Source organism: Labeo rohita, chromosome 24, assembly GCF_022985175.1.
Source record: "Labeo rohita strain BAU-BD-2019 chromosome 24, IGBB_LRoh.1.0, whole genome shotgun sequence".
Lineage (NCBI taxonomy): Eukaryota > Metazoa > Chordata > Actinopteri > Cypriniformes > Cyprinidae > Labeo > Labeo rohita.
In genome coordinates, this window is record NC_066892.1 from 7,935,519 (window position 1) to 7,950,854 (window position 15,336).

At 33.4% G+C, this 15,336-nt stretch overlaps 1 protein-coding gene across 2 annotated transcripts in view; it reads right to left on the reverse strand.

Moving 5' to 3' along the window:
• Positions 1-15,336, reverse strand: part of plppr5b (phospholipid phosphatase related 5b) — a 66,223-nt gene that overhangs the window by 18,121 nt on the left and 32,766 nt on the right. For both annotated transcript variants that reach the window (XM_051097543.1, XM_051097544.1), the window contains 2 exons: positions 11,399-11,649; positions 1,619-1,795 (listed from right to left, as the gene is read on the reverse strand). In XM_051097543.1, the coding sequence (XP_050953500.1) occupies positions 1,619-1,795; positions 11,399-11,649 (428 nt within the window). The remainder of the gene's footprint in view (positions 1-1,618; positions 1,796-11,398; positions 11,650-15,336) is intronic.

Sequence of the window (15,336 nt, forward strand, 5' to 3'; positions counted from 1 at the left end):
TGTATCCATAAAAAGCAATTTCTAGAAGATTAAATACTTTTCAAATATTTTTACGATAAATTAGTTATATCAGTGTTGTTATTGTTCACTAAAACAATTAAAAACACTTTTGTTAGATAGATAGACAGACAGACAGATAGATAGATAGATAGAATGATAGAACAATAGATACAACAATATATACAGTGAAAGATAGAACAATACAGCTGTGGAATGATATACAGAACAATAGACAGTATGATAGATAGATAGATAAGATAGATAGATAGAATGAGAACAACAGACAGAATGATAAAATGATAGAATGATAGAACGATAGATAGAACGATAGAATGATAGATAAATATAGAATGACAGAACGATAGAAAGAGAACAATAGAGTGATAGAACAATAGATAGAATGATAGAGCGATAGATAGATATAGAACAACAGAGTAATAGACAGAACAATAGATATATAATAATAAAGGATAGACAGAATGACAGGCAGAACATTAGAATGATAGAAAGAATGATAGAATGACAATGACAGATAGAACGACAGAACGACAGATAGAACGATACATAGAACGATAGAACGATAGATAGATAGATAGATAAATAGATAGATAGATAGATAGATAGATATGGAATGACAGAACGATAGAATGACAGATAGATAGATAGACAATAGATAGAACGATAGATAGAATGATAGAATGATAGAGTGATAGATATAGAACAACAGAATGATAGACTGAACGAAAGATATATAGAACGACAGATAGAAGGATAGACAGAATGATAGAACAAACAGATAGAACAACAGAACGATAGATAGATAGATAGATAGATAGATAGATAGATAGATAGATAGATAGATAGAACTCTATTCAGAACGGCAGACAGAATGATAGAACGATAGACAGAACGACAGAATGACAGAATGATAGAACAATAGATACATAGATATAGAACGACAAAATAATAGAACAACAGAATGATAGAATAACAGAACAACAGAATGACAGAACGATAGAACGACATATAGAACAATTGATAGATCGATATAGAAGGACAGAATAACAGATAGATAGATAGATACAGTGATACAGAACAACAGAATGATAGATAGAACAATAGATATATAGAATGATAGAAAGAAGGATAGACAGAACGATAGACAGAACGGCAGATAGAATCATAGAACGATAGAATGATAGACAATGACAGAATGATAGAATGACAACGATAGATATAGAACGATAGAATGGTAGAATAACAGAACAATAGAATGACAGAATGACAGAACGATAGATAGATATAAAACGACAGAATAATAAATAGATAGATAGATGATAGAATGATAGAGTGATATAGAACAACAGAATGACAGAACAATAGATATATAGAATGATAGGAAGAATAGACAGAACGATAGAAGGATAGACAGAATGGCAGATAGAATGATAGAATGATAGACAATGACAACAACAAAATGATAGAATGACAGAACGATAGATAGATATAGAACGACAGAATGATAGATAGAACGATAGAATGACAGAACAATAGATAGATAGATAGATAGATAGATAGATATGGAACAAAAGAACTGATTAACTGATTAAAAACTTACCAGAAAGGTGGCGATGGCCACACCGATGATAAAGCCGGCGATGACATCAGACCAGTGGTTACGATACTCTGCTACCCTGTTTATACCCGTTAAGAAAGCCAGGCACACCAGACCCAAAGACATGACTGGTTTAGCCAGACGAGTTCCTTTGGCTTTCACTGTAAATGTGATGTACATCTGAAATCAGAGAGAAAGAAAGTATTGATTTTGATTTGCAATCATTTGCGTTTCATATCACACAACTCAAGCTGTTTTCTGTACTCCTACCTCTCGGTTTGTGGGTATTTACTGTACTCTTTGTCACTTTATGTGTTTTTTATTGGTTGGATAGTCATTAAAATAACATGTAAATATCCGATCACACAAACCTCGTGACCTAAGGAGGTGATCTTAAATGCAGACATGACATCAATGTAAACGCATCATGTTATTCAGGCCAAAAACATGAACCTTCCTCCTCCCAAACCAAACTATGTCAACATCCAGACACTCAGGAACCCCACAATCATGGGTGGATTCGAACACCACTTGCCATCCAGGGCAAAAAGAGCATAAACACAGTGACAGAAAGCACTTCAGCAGCCTACTGTTGTTATGGTTACATCCTCAGGCGAATTGTGACTTGTTTGCAAGCTTCTATTTGTGACTAGGTGAAAATATGTGCTCTGACCATCTTATAATCTAACTTCTGTTACAGATACTTTTTTCATTCTTTACTCATTACATTCTTCAAAAAAAGAAACTCATACAGGTTTAGAACAATTCATTTTCATCCTTTAATAGATGAGTCCTCTGAACAAATACTGTTTATGTATGAGTGTTTATGTTCTCAGAGAGGTTCATGGGCTGGTGAACAGCTATCCATCACCCATTCAGATCAGTCAGGTAAAGACAGAGTGGCAGAACATGCCTATCCATCCAGAGAGACATCTGTGACTTTGTCTCTGAAGTCACGTCATAGCAAGTGAATGAGAAAATGTGGACAAATGTGGGCTGGTCCTGCCGACTCACTGTGGAGTATGCATGTGTGTCAGCGCTGAAGGTCGTAGATAATCAGCCATCACTCCTGAGGAAACGCCACACAAAGACAGTAATTGTTACCTTGTGCGAGTCGGAGACACTACAGCGCCGTCTCGCTCTTTCAGAGTCTCTCTCTTGGATTCAAAGGTCATTGTCACATTGTGACCTGATTTTATTCTGTCTCCAGGAGGAGCTGGGGTGAGCAGGCGCTTTTGATGTCCTCAAATCTCAATATGTATGACCAGGCAGATCAGACAAAGTAATGCAGGTACAAGTATGCACATCCAAAGGAGATATATGGAACAGAAATATGAAGTATATTTAGTATTTACATAGTGCTACTCAAGCAGTGAAGTGCTTTGTCGACATCTGATGCTCACTTTTGACTCTCATTTAAACAGATAGTTCACCCAAAAATGAAAATTCTGTCATTAATTACTCATCTTCAGAACACAAATTAAGATATTTTTGATGAAATCTAAGAGCTTTCTGACCCTGCATAGAGAGCAACGCAACTGTTAGGTTCAAGACCCAGAAAGGTAGTAATGACATCGATAAAATAGTGTTGCCAAGTCTGCGTTTTTTGCGCGAAAATGGGCTACTGTAACAACGTTTTTTTTATGTCCCTGGGTTGAAGCGACCCCAAAAACGAGATATTTATCCCCTGGAATTCACATTTTACCAAGGAAACACCACCAAAAAATGTGTATTTTAGTTCCCTTTTGAAATAGGATTGGAATAGTTTTGGGTAGCAATTGGGTGGGTTTTGTTGTGCAAACCTGGCAACCCTGAAAACAGTCCAACCATAATTTTATGAAACTACGAAAATACTTTTTATGCGCAAAGGAAACAAAAATAACGACTTTACTCAATAATTTTTTCTCTTCCATGTCACATGGACTATTTTAATTATGTCCAATTTTAATGAGTCAGAAAGCTGTCAGATTTAATCAAAAACATCTTAATTTGTGTTCGAAAGATGAACCAAGGTCTTACAACATGAGGGTGAGTAATAAATCAAATAATTTTTTATTTTTAGGTGAACTATCCCTTTAATCTTTAAAAACACTAATTTATTAACAATGTTAATATAATATAATATAATATAATATAATATAATATAAATATATTATATAATGTAATATTGATATATAATATAATATAATATAAGCAAATCTCAAAATGAATCACATTTATAATATTGAAATGCCTAAATTTGTACTTGTAGCATTTAAAATGACTGATTTTAATTAATTAGTGTTTTATTTTTAAGCTATGTGGACAAAACAATTAATATATTTGAAAATATGATTTTTATGCTCATCCTGACTGGATTTATTCGATAAAAAATTTGTGCTGGGCAACGATTAATTATATATTTTGAAAATATTTATGTGTTTACATGTATATATTTATAGTCATATAATTTATATTATATTTAATATATAAACATAACATTTTTCTTAAATATATACATGAATGTGTGTGTATTTATATGTACATAATAAATATACACAGTACACACACATATATTATGTACACAAACTTTTATTTTGGATGTGATTAATCGCGACTAATTGTGATTAATCATTGCCCAGCACTAATACAAATACAGTAAAAAAAAAAAATAAAAATTGTAAAGTACTATTCCAATTTAAAATATATTTAAAATACATTTTTACATTTTTCTATTTTAAAATGTTATTGTCATTTGATCCTTCAGAAATCATTCTAGTATGCTGATTTGGTTCTAAAGAAACATTTATTATTATGATCAATGTCAAAAACAGTTGTACTGCTTAATATTTGATAATATATATAAATAAAAACAATCAGGATTCCTTGATAAATAGAAAGTTAAAAAAACAGCTTTTTTTGCAACATTGTAAAACTGTTTAATTAAGTTAAAATAAAAATAATTTCTTTATAATTTCTTTATAAAAAAAAATCTTACCAACCCAAAACTTAAACGGTATTGTAATTATTTTAATATCATTGTCTCCCTATTCTTCTCAAAAAAAAAAAAAAAACAACCTATTTTATTTAGAAGTATGTCAGACTACAAAAATAAAACTAGCTGGGAGTATTGTTGCATGCTGACTTTTCCTCTGTCCTACATTTTGCAACTGCGATTCATGAGCCGGTTTAGTCCTTGGTCATCTGCCTTTAGGGCTTCTGTCAAAAACCATGTAGTCTTTTTGAACGCAACAAAACGCCATCTCACAGGTCAAGGGCAGAGCTGCTGGACTGCCTCAAATCTGCAGAGAGTAAGTTGTCAAAATATCAATTTTACACACTGTTGCACAGCTGCAAAGTTCTTTCCCGAGAGATACCACTTGTCCTTCCTGTCGGGGCCGACGGCCATCGGCTGTGATATGCTTTCATTTACATCATCTGAAGGCCTAAAAGACTATTGTATTTGTGACAGCTATCATTTTCAGGATTGAGAACATCACATTATTTGTTCAAAGACTTTATCAACCCGTCTCAGTTTGCCTTGATAGTTCTTGGAGAAAGTCAATCTCCCACGGGAGTCTGACAAAGTCATGAAACTCTGCAAATGGACTGACTCACAATATCCTGCCAACTCTTCTGACTTCATTTGCCACCTCATTCTTCAAACCTGAAAAAGTGTTAATGCGTGTTTGCAGCTCTGTTCCAAAAACTAGTGAGCTGCTCCCTACTTAGACTGCAGACTCATTATATATCATTATAAAAGACCAACTGGGAGTCTCTTTATTACTTAAATTGATAGTTTGACCAATTACTCACTAATTAATTGTCATTAATTACTCACCCTAATGTTGTTCCAAAACAGTAAGACCTTTGTTCATCTTTGGAACACAAATTAAGATATTGTTAATGAGACACCATCATCTCTCATTTGATTGGAAAAGCATGTTCGCTCAAAGACACCTTGTAGGAAATCAAAATTTTTAAGTTCTCAGACACAGTAGAGCACATCCTACAGACACTAATCAGACTACTCTTGTGTCTACATTAATAATCAAACCTCCTGGGACACTGTGATTCTTTCTGAGTTCTAGTCATCAGGGCTCGACTTGACTAACAGCTGGTACGAGATATTCTCTCCCTACGGAGTGAGATTTCCTTGCGGGGCCGGTGCACATCTGGAGCGGCATCGCTGATGAAAAAGAGGTCTAAACCGTGCCAGATGCTCATTACTTGATTTTTGGATTCTGTCCTTCATAGTCTGCTCGCCTGTACGGGACGTCTCGCATCCTAACCGGGTCACTGTGGCTAATTAGACCATGAAGGGAAAAATTAAGGGAGGCCATAAAAGCGGTGATTATAATGGGAATGAATAAGTAAAAGAGCTGAGAGGAAAGCTCATATGTTATCTAATTTTTTGGGATGGTTAGTGCTTGACTCGGAGCCCATTTCTAAAACGATTTGCGAGTTGTAACATTTATATTAATAATTAGGTTTTAATTGGTTTTTGCACAGACAAGCAGCAAAAATATGATTTTTCCCCCATATCTGATTCAGGTTTGCTTTGTTTGTTATGGAAGCCTGTCTCCACCATGGAATAGGAAAAAGCTAATGGATATTTTTATCCCTCAAATCAGAGTTAGTTTTTTCAATTCTAAGAAAAAAATATTGTGAGATGTAAACTCAGAATTCTGACATTTTTTCTCACAATTCTGAATTCACAGCTATTTTTATTTCTCTCAGAATTGTGTATAATTGATATTAATTCACAATTGTATTAAAACTTTGAATTGTTAGTTTTAAACTTGCAATTCTGAGAAATAAAGTCAGAACTGCAAAATATTCTGATCACAATTCTGAGTTTTTTTAAGAACTTGCAGTTCTGAGAAAAGTCTTTTTTCCCCCTCAGAACTGGACTTTATAACTTGCAATTGTTTTTTATAAAAAAAATTAAAATGCTTTTTTTTATTATTATTTAGAAAAAAAATCTTTTTAGTTGTTCATTGTCTGAATATTATTTGGACTTTTTTCTCGTAATTGTGAGAAAACTTTGAATTGTGAGTTTTAAACTTGCAATTCTAAGAAATAAAGTTGCAATTCTGAGAAATAAAGTCAGAACTGCAAAATATAAGCACAATTCTGACTTTTTTCTTGCAATTCTTTCTCAGAATTGTAAGAACTCAATTCTGAGAACATCTGCCTTTTTCCCCCTCAGAACTGGACTTTATAACTCGCAGTTGTCTTTTATTAAAAAAATTGAAAAATACTTTATTTATTATTACTTAGAAAAAAAAAAACCTTTTTAGTTGCTCATAGTCTGAATATTATGGAAGCCCGTTTCCATCACTGAATAAAAAATGTAAATGCAAAAAAGGTAAACTGTGACTTTTTTTTCACAATTGCAAGTTTACATCTCACAGTTATGACTTTTTTTAATTGATATTAACTCGCAATTGTAAGACAACTTTGAATTGTGAGTTTTAAACTTGCAATTCTAAGAAATGAAGTTGCAATTCTGAGAAATAAAGTCAAAACTGCAAGATATAAACTAACAATTCTGACTTTTTTCTTGCAATTCTTTCTCAGAATTGTAAGAACTCAATTCTGAGAACATCCGCCTTTTTCTCCCTCAGAACTGGACTTTATAACTCGCAATTGTCTTTTATTATAAAATGTGAAAAATGCTTTTATTATTATTTAGAAAAAAATATATTTTTAGTTGCTCATAGTCTAAATATTATGGAAACCCATTTCCATCACTGAATAAACAATAAAAAAAGGCTAATTGTGACTTTTTTCTCCCAACTTAAAGTTTACATCTCACATGTTCTGACTTTTTTCTCTCAGAATTACATATAATTTATATAAACTCGCAATTGTGAGGAAAAAAACTTTGATTTGCGAGACTGAAACTCTCAATTCTAAGAAATAAAATAAAAGATATAAGCTTACAATTGTGACTTTCTTATAAGTTTATATATCGCAATTCTGACTTTCTTTCTCAAAACTTTTTCTCAGAATTGTGAGAAATAAACTTGCAGTTACAAACACGTCTGTCTTTTTTTCCCCCTCAGAACTGGACTTTATAACTCACAATTGTTTTTTAATAAAACATTTTAAAAATGCTTTATTTATTATTTAGAAAGGAAAACTTTTGCTCATAGTCTGAATATTATGGAAGCCTGTTTCTGTCACTGAAAAAAAAAGGTAATTGAAAAAAAAAACAAAAAACATTTTTTTCCCAATTGCGAGTTTACATCTCACTGTTCTGACTTTTTTTCCCCAGAAATTGCGTATAATTGATATAAACTCGCAATTGTGAGAAAAAACCTTTGCGAGACTGAAACTCTCAATTCTGAGAAATAAAGTCAGAACTGTGAGATATAAAATAACAATTGACTTTCTTTACATATCGCAATTCTAACTTTCTAATAAAATTTTCTCAGAATTTTTTTAAACTCTTTTTTCCCCTCATACCTGGACTTTATTTGTTTTTATTTATTTTTATACTTATTATTATTTAGAAAAAAATATTTTTAGTTACTCATGGTCTGAATATTAATGAAGCCAGAAATAAAGGTAATTGCGACTTTTTTTCTAGCAAGTTTATATCTCACAATTCTGACTTTTTTTTCTTAGAACTGCATGATACAAACTCGCAATTGTGAGTTATAAAGTTATAAAGATATAAACCCGCAGTTCTGACCTTCTCTCTCAGAATTGGGTGATGTAAATTTGCAATTTTGAGAAAAAAACTTTGAATTATGCAATTTTGAGAAGGAAAGTTACGCTGACTTTTTTTTTCCTAAGAATTGCGAGTTTATATCTCGCAACTGTGATGTTCTTAGAATTGCAGGTTTATATTTCTTTGCAGTTCTGAGAACATATCAGTGTTTTTTCCTTCAGAACTGGACTTTAAAATTACTAATTGTGAGTTTGTATCTCCAAAATAAGTCAGAATTGCGAGATATAACTCGCAATTGTGAGAAAACGCCAGAATTGAGAGATACAAACTTGCATTTGCAAAATTGAAAAATCTGATCAGATTTAATGCAGTTTTTTAAAAATTCATGATACATAAAGCACAGTAGAAAAAAAGTGTAAAATCAGATCACTGTATGTTCAGCGTAAACAAGCCTCAGTGTCACCAAATGAAAACCAGCCTTATCCCATATGAGAAAGGTCTGCGCACAACCTTTAAATTGGCATTAAAACTTTTCACACCAATCCAACTCTCATTTCCTTTCTCATTGGTAATACTTCCTGCTGTAAGATTGCTGACAGACAGGGCTACCACTGCGTTCATGGAAAAAAAAGTTATCACTTTTCATACTGCGTATTACTAGAAAAAAAGTCTTTGCCACAAACAACTGTACTCACGCTATAGTGCTTTGTGTCATATCTGTGCTTGATCAGGCTATGGGCAGAATCTAAATGAAGCTCCTTTGAATTTGCATCTGCATTTCAAATGCATCCCTGCGTTGTGCCATCTCTCCTGGATGCACTCAAGATAAACATGCTTCATGACGATCGCAATAAGACACAGAGATATACATATCAATGATTTGCACTGGGCATTAAAAATTCAAACCAAGCGGTGCTTGCTATAAGAAGAGCCTAAATCACCTTCATATGCATGCTGTATTTAAACATCAGCTCAAAGTCAAAAGCAGACTGACGGTTGTCACTCTACATCACGTTCATTAATGGTGGTAAGTGTGAAGAGCACTAAAGGACGTGCTTTGAAAATCCTTCTTGAAGAACTTCAAAGCTAATGACTTTCCAGTGACGTGTAGATGTCAAACAAATATAACGGTTCTTATAAAGTTCATGGCATCTTAAAAAAAAGACACAGTGCAGCAGCTAAAGATGTCCATTTGCATGTGATACATTTAAAGACAACTTTTCCAAGTAGGTTTTACCATGGAAACAGTCTTAACAGCTAAAGCGCAGCATGTTAATTAATCCATCACGGCTAAAAATATCAAACCTAAATGAAGAAAAAAAGTCTTGGTGTTTTAAATAGGGATACATTTAAAGACACTTTCCCAAGAAGGTTTTACCATGGAAACAGACTAACAGCATGTTAATTAAACCATCACTTAAACAAATAAATAAAGAAAAATCTAAACTCCTTCTGTCATGCCAATAAAAGCTTTTAACAATGCATTTGCATCATTTCTTTCAAATTAATAAATATATATAAACAGAGACCTACACTGCCCTCCAAAAGTTTGAAAATGCCCTGGAAGAGTGGAGTTTTGGACAATATTGGCATGAATCCTTTTGAATTTGTAATAAATTTGCACTGATAAGGGACAACACAAACTACAAAAACATATTTTATTATATAAACAGTTTATACATAGAAAAAACTTAAATTTCGATTCACCATTAGCAGTTATTACAGCTCTGCATAATCTGGGCCTAAATTCATTGTATTCTATTTGAAAATGCAATTTATTCATGTGATTACAAAGCTGAATTTTTAGCATCATTACTCCAGTCACATGATCCTTCAAAAATCATGCTAATATTCTGATTTGCTGCTCAAAAAACATTTTTTATTATTATCATTATGCTGAAAACAGCTGAGTACAATTTTTTCAGGTTTCTCTGATGAATAGAAAGTTTGGAAAAACAGCATTTATCTGAAATAGAAATATTTTGTAACATTATAAAGTCTTTATCATCACTTTTGATCAATTTAAAGCATCCTTGCTAAATAAAAGAATGAATTCCTATACCCCCCCCCACCCCCCAAAAAAAATAACTGACTCCAAGCTTTTGAATGGTATAGTGTAAAATGTTACGAAAGCTTTTTATTTCAGCTTTGATGAAAAGCTCATCTTTGGATCCTTTTATTAATCAAAGAATCCTGAAAACAATGTTACTGCATAATAATAATAATAAAAATGTTTCTTGAACAGCAAATCAGAATATTAGAATGATTTCTGAAGAATCATGTGACACTGAAGACTGGAGTAATGTTGCTGAATTTAGCTTTAATGACAAGAATAAATTAAATTTTAAAATATATTCAAATACAAAACAGGTATTTTAAATAGTAAAATTATTTTAAAATATTACTGTTTTTGCTGAATGCTAAATGCAGGCTTGGTAAAAAGAAGATACGTCTTTAAAAAACATTAAAACTCTTACTGTTCAAAAACTTTTGTAGTGTTTATATAATATTCTGTAAAAAAAGGTTTAGAAAATGTGTCTTATTTTTGGAAAAATGGGATTTTTTACACATGCATTTGCATCTTTTTAAATAAATAGATATATATACACATGCATATACATACAATATATATATATATATATATACACATCAGGATTGTGTTAATATTCTGTAAAAAATTAAAAGTATTAAAATTGCCTTATTATTATTAAAAAAAAAAAAATTTATTATGTTTTTACAATACTATGTTATGGCAACACACTTTCACCATACTGCATGATTTGCAAACTAACACATTTTGATGTTTGCATCATATAACCAACTCCATAAGTATGGCTTTTTTGATGTTGTAAACTTGCTTGTTCGCTCACCTGGTACTGTTGGTACTAGGTTATTTTTAAACCCAATTAACCTCACCTCACCAGAACTTTCATTTCCAAACCGCCATGATACGTACAACAGCCAGCATGGTAAAACCCTGCCAGATTCATGTTCATCTGTTTGAACAGAACTGAACACCTCTACCTGGACATTTGTGCAAGAAACTACGCAATATTTTGCAACAACGTCACCACAGGCGTATTTTTCCAATGAGGCTATAATGACAATTATGAGATACTCACAGCCATATAGACAGCAGCGTACACACTAAGCGCCGCCTCTTTGGAAGGAAAGGTCTTGCGGGCACGTAGGATGTCGTCCTCGTTGCCGGTGCAGGCTTCCTGATGGCTGATGTAGCGAAGAGCTTGCTGGCAACCCAGAGCTGTGTAGTTGGGCTTACACACTGTCAGAAAATGAGGAGCCAGGTTCCCCGTTACCACCTGACCAGCGTTCACAAAGATGTCTGTGGTGAAAAGGCCAAACATGTATACACCTATAGAGAAGAAAACAGATACCAATTATTATATAAACAAAGTGATTTCTAAATAGCTATCATGCAAAATTACCATTACCACACCCCAATATGTCTATTAAACACTTCCTGCATTTGATATTAAAACTCCCTGCCTTCATTTGACATTAAAAGTATGTAATCCCTTAAAGAGAATCCATCAAGATGGGGCTTAAAATATGTATTTGACAAACGTGACCTGGAAAATCGGTTCAATTATTCAGCGGTCGCGCTTGGCCTGTTTATGTGGGCTCGGTTAGCACAGCGCGTACCAGAACCCGAAATTTCCCATTTAAGCACATTAAGGAGACGGATATGACTAAGACTAGGTGATCTCCACAGTGGCACACATCTCGTCGCTGAGCTGTGAGGACGCATTAGAGGAGCTAATGTTCTGAGCTGATGAGATAATAACCAAACCTCATAATTGAACGGAGCCTTTCTCATCGCTGCTCTGTAAACCAAACCATAATAGCTCAATTAAAAGAGCTCAAACATCAGATGTGCGTGTGATTTACAAACCAAATCCAGCATTTATGCAGTAACGTACAGCCCCGTTTCATAAGCGCCACCTGCTGTCAGAGAGTAAATATGCGTCCTTATTCAGCCTGTCTGCTGTTTGTGTTTTTATTAACTCACCACTTGACAATCCTGAAGCAAAACTAGAACCACTGAGCTTGAGGAGCCCAAAATAATTATGGACAAGTCACAAATTAGCCTCCCCTGTATTCTTATGAGTTTTACAAAGATAGATATTAGCTGAGGAACAGGAAGTCACCATTGTTTCTGAAAGAGCTCTATTTTTCTCCTTCACTCCTAAATGTCATGTTCTTTTTGTTTGGAACATCTTTTCAGCTCAACAGAATGACAGGCTTGACAAGGCTATTATTATAGCCACTGAAAGAATTGTATCAACAATAAGTCACTTTCATAACTGTTGGCGGACGTATTCAGACAACATTAACAAAGCCCTGTTTAGCATGTTTCCCTGCGTAAATACAGTCACTCAGAGAAACGCCTTGTGGAGTTTTTACGTGACACACAGCAAAACAAGTTTGGCAGATGGTTTGGAGGGAAAATATGGTCTTGTTTTACTAAGAGACTTGAGAATGCCAGTTGAGGTTGGCATAAAAAGGCCATCCTATAATGTCACCGGCTGGCGTCAAATCAATCCTGTTTTCTGTCACGTTGGCTACATAATAACTTTGACGCTTACAGTCCCCGAACTGTATTTCTGTCTGCAAGCGAACTGGAGCTAAATATGGCTCATTCACACTTCCTCTCACACAGAGATCTCAACAACTGTGAAGACACCAAAAGAACAGAAATTTGTTCAATCAGCTAGCATCAGAAAGATTCAACTGATTCAAACTCCTGTCTATGAATGGTTTATTAAAATGAGTGGCTCAAAGGAGTCATTTGTTAGTGACTGGTTGCACTGCATGTTTTGGATTCATTAAAATTAACTGACTCAAAAGAGTTGTTAAAGTTATGCACATTAAATATAGTACATAAACGGCATTAAACAAGTTTGTTCAAACAACCAGCATTCGTTCATAACCACTCTGATTCAGTGAGTTAATTCACAAAGATTCAACTGATTCAAACTCTCGTCCATGAGTCTTTTTGAATGGTTCATTAAAAAGACTGGCTCAAAGGAGTCATTTGTTAGTGAATCAAACAACATTGGTTGCACTGTATGTTATAGATTCACTATAAAGAACTGACTTAAAAGAGTTGTTCAAGTTACAAACATCAAAATGCATTACATAAATGGCATTAACTATGTTTATTTTGCGAAAATGACCAGCTGATTTGTTCAGTGATCTAGCATTCGTTCATATCCACTCTGATTCAGTAAGTTAATTCAGAAAGATTCAACTGGTTCAAACTCCTGTCCATGAGTCTTTTTGAATGGCTAAAAGGAGTCATTTATTAGTGAATCAGACAACACTGGTTGCACCGTATGTTTTGGACTCACTAAAAAGAACTGACTCAAAAGAGTCGATCAAATTATACACATTAAATGTATTACATAAATGGCATTATATACGTTTATTTTTGCAAAAATTACCAGCTGATTTGTTCAGTCAACTAGCATTTGTACATATCTAGTTTGATTCAGTGAGTTAATTCAGAAAGATTCAACTGATTCAAATTCCTGTCCATGAGACTTTTTGAATGGTTCATTAAAAGGACTGGCTCAAAGGAGTCATTTGTTAGTGAATCAAACAACAACAACAACTGTATGTTTTAGATTCACCAAAAAGTACTGACTCATAAGAGTCAGAAGATTTTAAATTATACACATTAAATGCATTACATAAATGGCATTAAATGCATTTTTGCATTTTCTGCAAAAATGAGCAGCTGATTTGTTCAACCAACTAGCATTTGTTGGTATGCACTCTGATTCAGTGAGTTAATTCAGAAAGATTCAACTGATTCAAACTGAACTGTTCATTAAAAGGATTGGCTCAAAGGAGTCATTTGTTAGTGAATCAGCCAAAACCAGTTGTACTGTATGTTTTGGATTCACTAAAAAGAACCGACTCAAAGGAGTTGTATATATATATAATATATTATATATATTGATTTTGTTAAATAAATGACATTAAATAAGTTAATTCTGAACAAATGACCAGCTGATTTGTTCAACTAACTAGCATTCGATCATTTCCACACTGATTCAGTGGGTAAGATTCCACTGATTCAAAATGAATAGTTCATTAAAAGGATTGGCTCAAAGGAGTCATTTGTTAGTAAATCAGCCAACACCGGTTTTGTGAAAATGACCAGCTGATTTGTTAAATCAATTAGCATTCGTTCGCATCCACTCTGATTCAGTGAGTTAATTGAGAAAGATTCAGCTGGTTCAAACTCCTGTCCATGAGTTTTTTTGGAATCGTTCATTAAAAGGATTGGCTCAAAGGAGTCATTTGTTAGTGAATCAGTCAACACCAGTTGCACTGTATGTTTTAGATTCAATAAAAAGAATCGAAAGAGTTACAAGAGTCAAAAGAGTCACATTAAATGTATTGCAAAAATGGAATTACATATTTTTTTTGCAAAAAGGACTAGGTGTCTGTACATTATACATCAAAAAAAAAAAAATACGTAGACATGAAATACTGATTCAAGATTGAATGATTTCATAATCTTACCTCTATAATATTCTACAGCTTCTGCTAATAACCTATTAAAACTCTAAAAAACTATATATATGACATGGATAGATTCAAAACATAATTTCGTTTTCGCTTCAGGCTGGAAGATTGTTTTTTGCAAAACATGCCTTATAATTAAATGGCCTGAAATGATAATAAAAGAAAAGATTTTACCCAATTATGCATGCTTTATGAAAAGACATTTAACTCCATTACCTTCATAATGATACATTCAGCTAGAGCTCAAATTGTTCCAAAAAACATCAGATTTAGCATTTCACTGATATAACTTGGACGAGAAACAGGAGCTATTTAATGTTTTACTGGCACAAACACACAATGCTTAGAAGTGTTTTATGTTTTCATTCACAATCATTTTTAATATCAAGAGTCAGCGTGAACCAAGAGTTTTTCTCAAGCAGAGAGATGGGGAGATATTACTGAAAAAGCCTGCCTGAGCTAACCGAGAGTGCACCATGACCCACAGCCATTTTCTAAATTT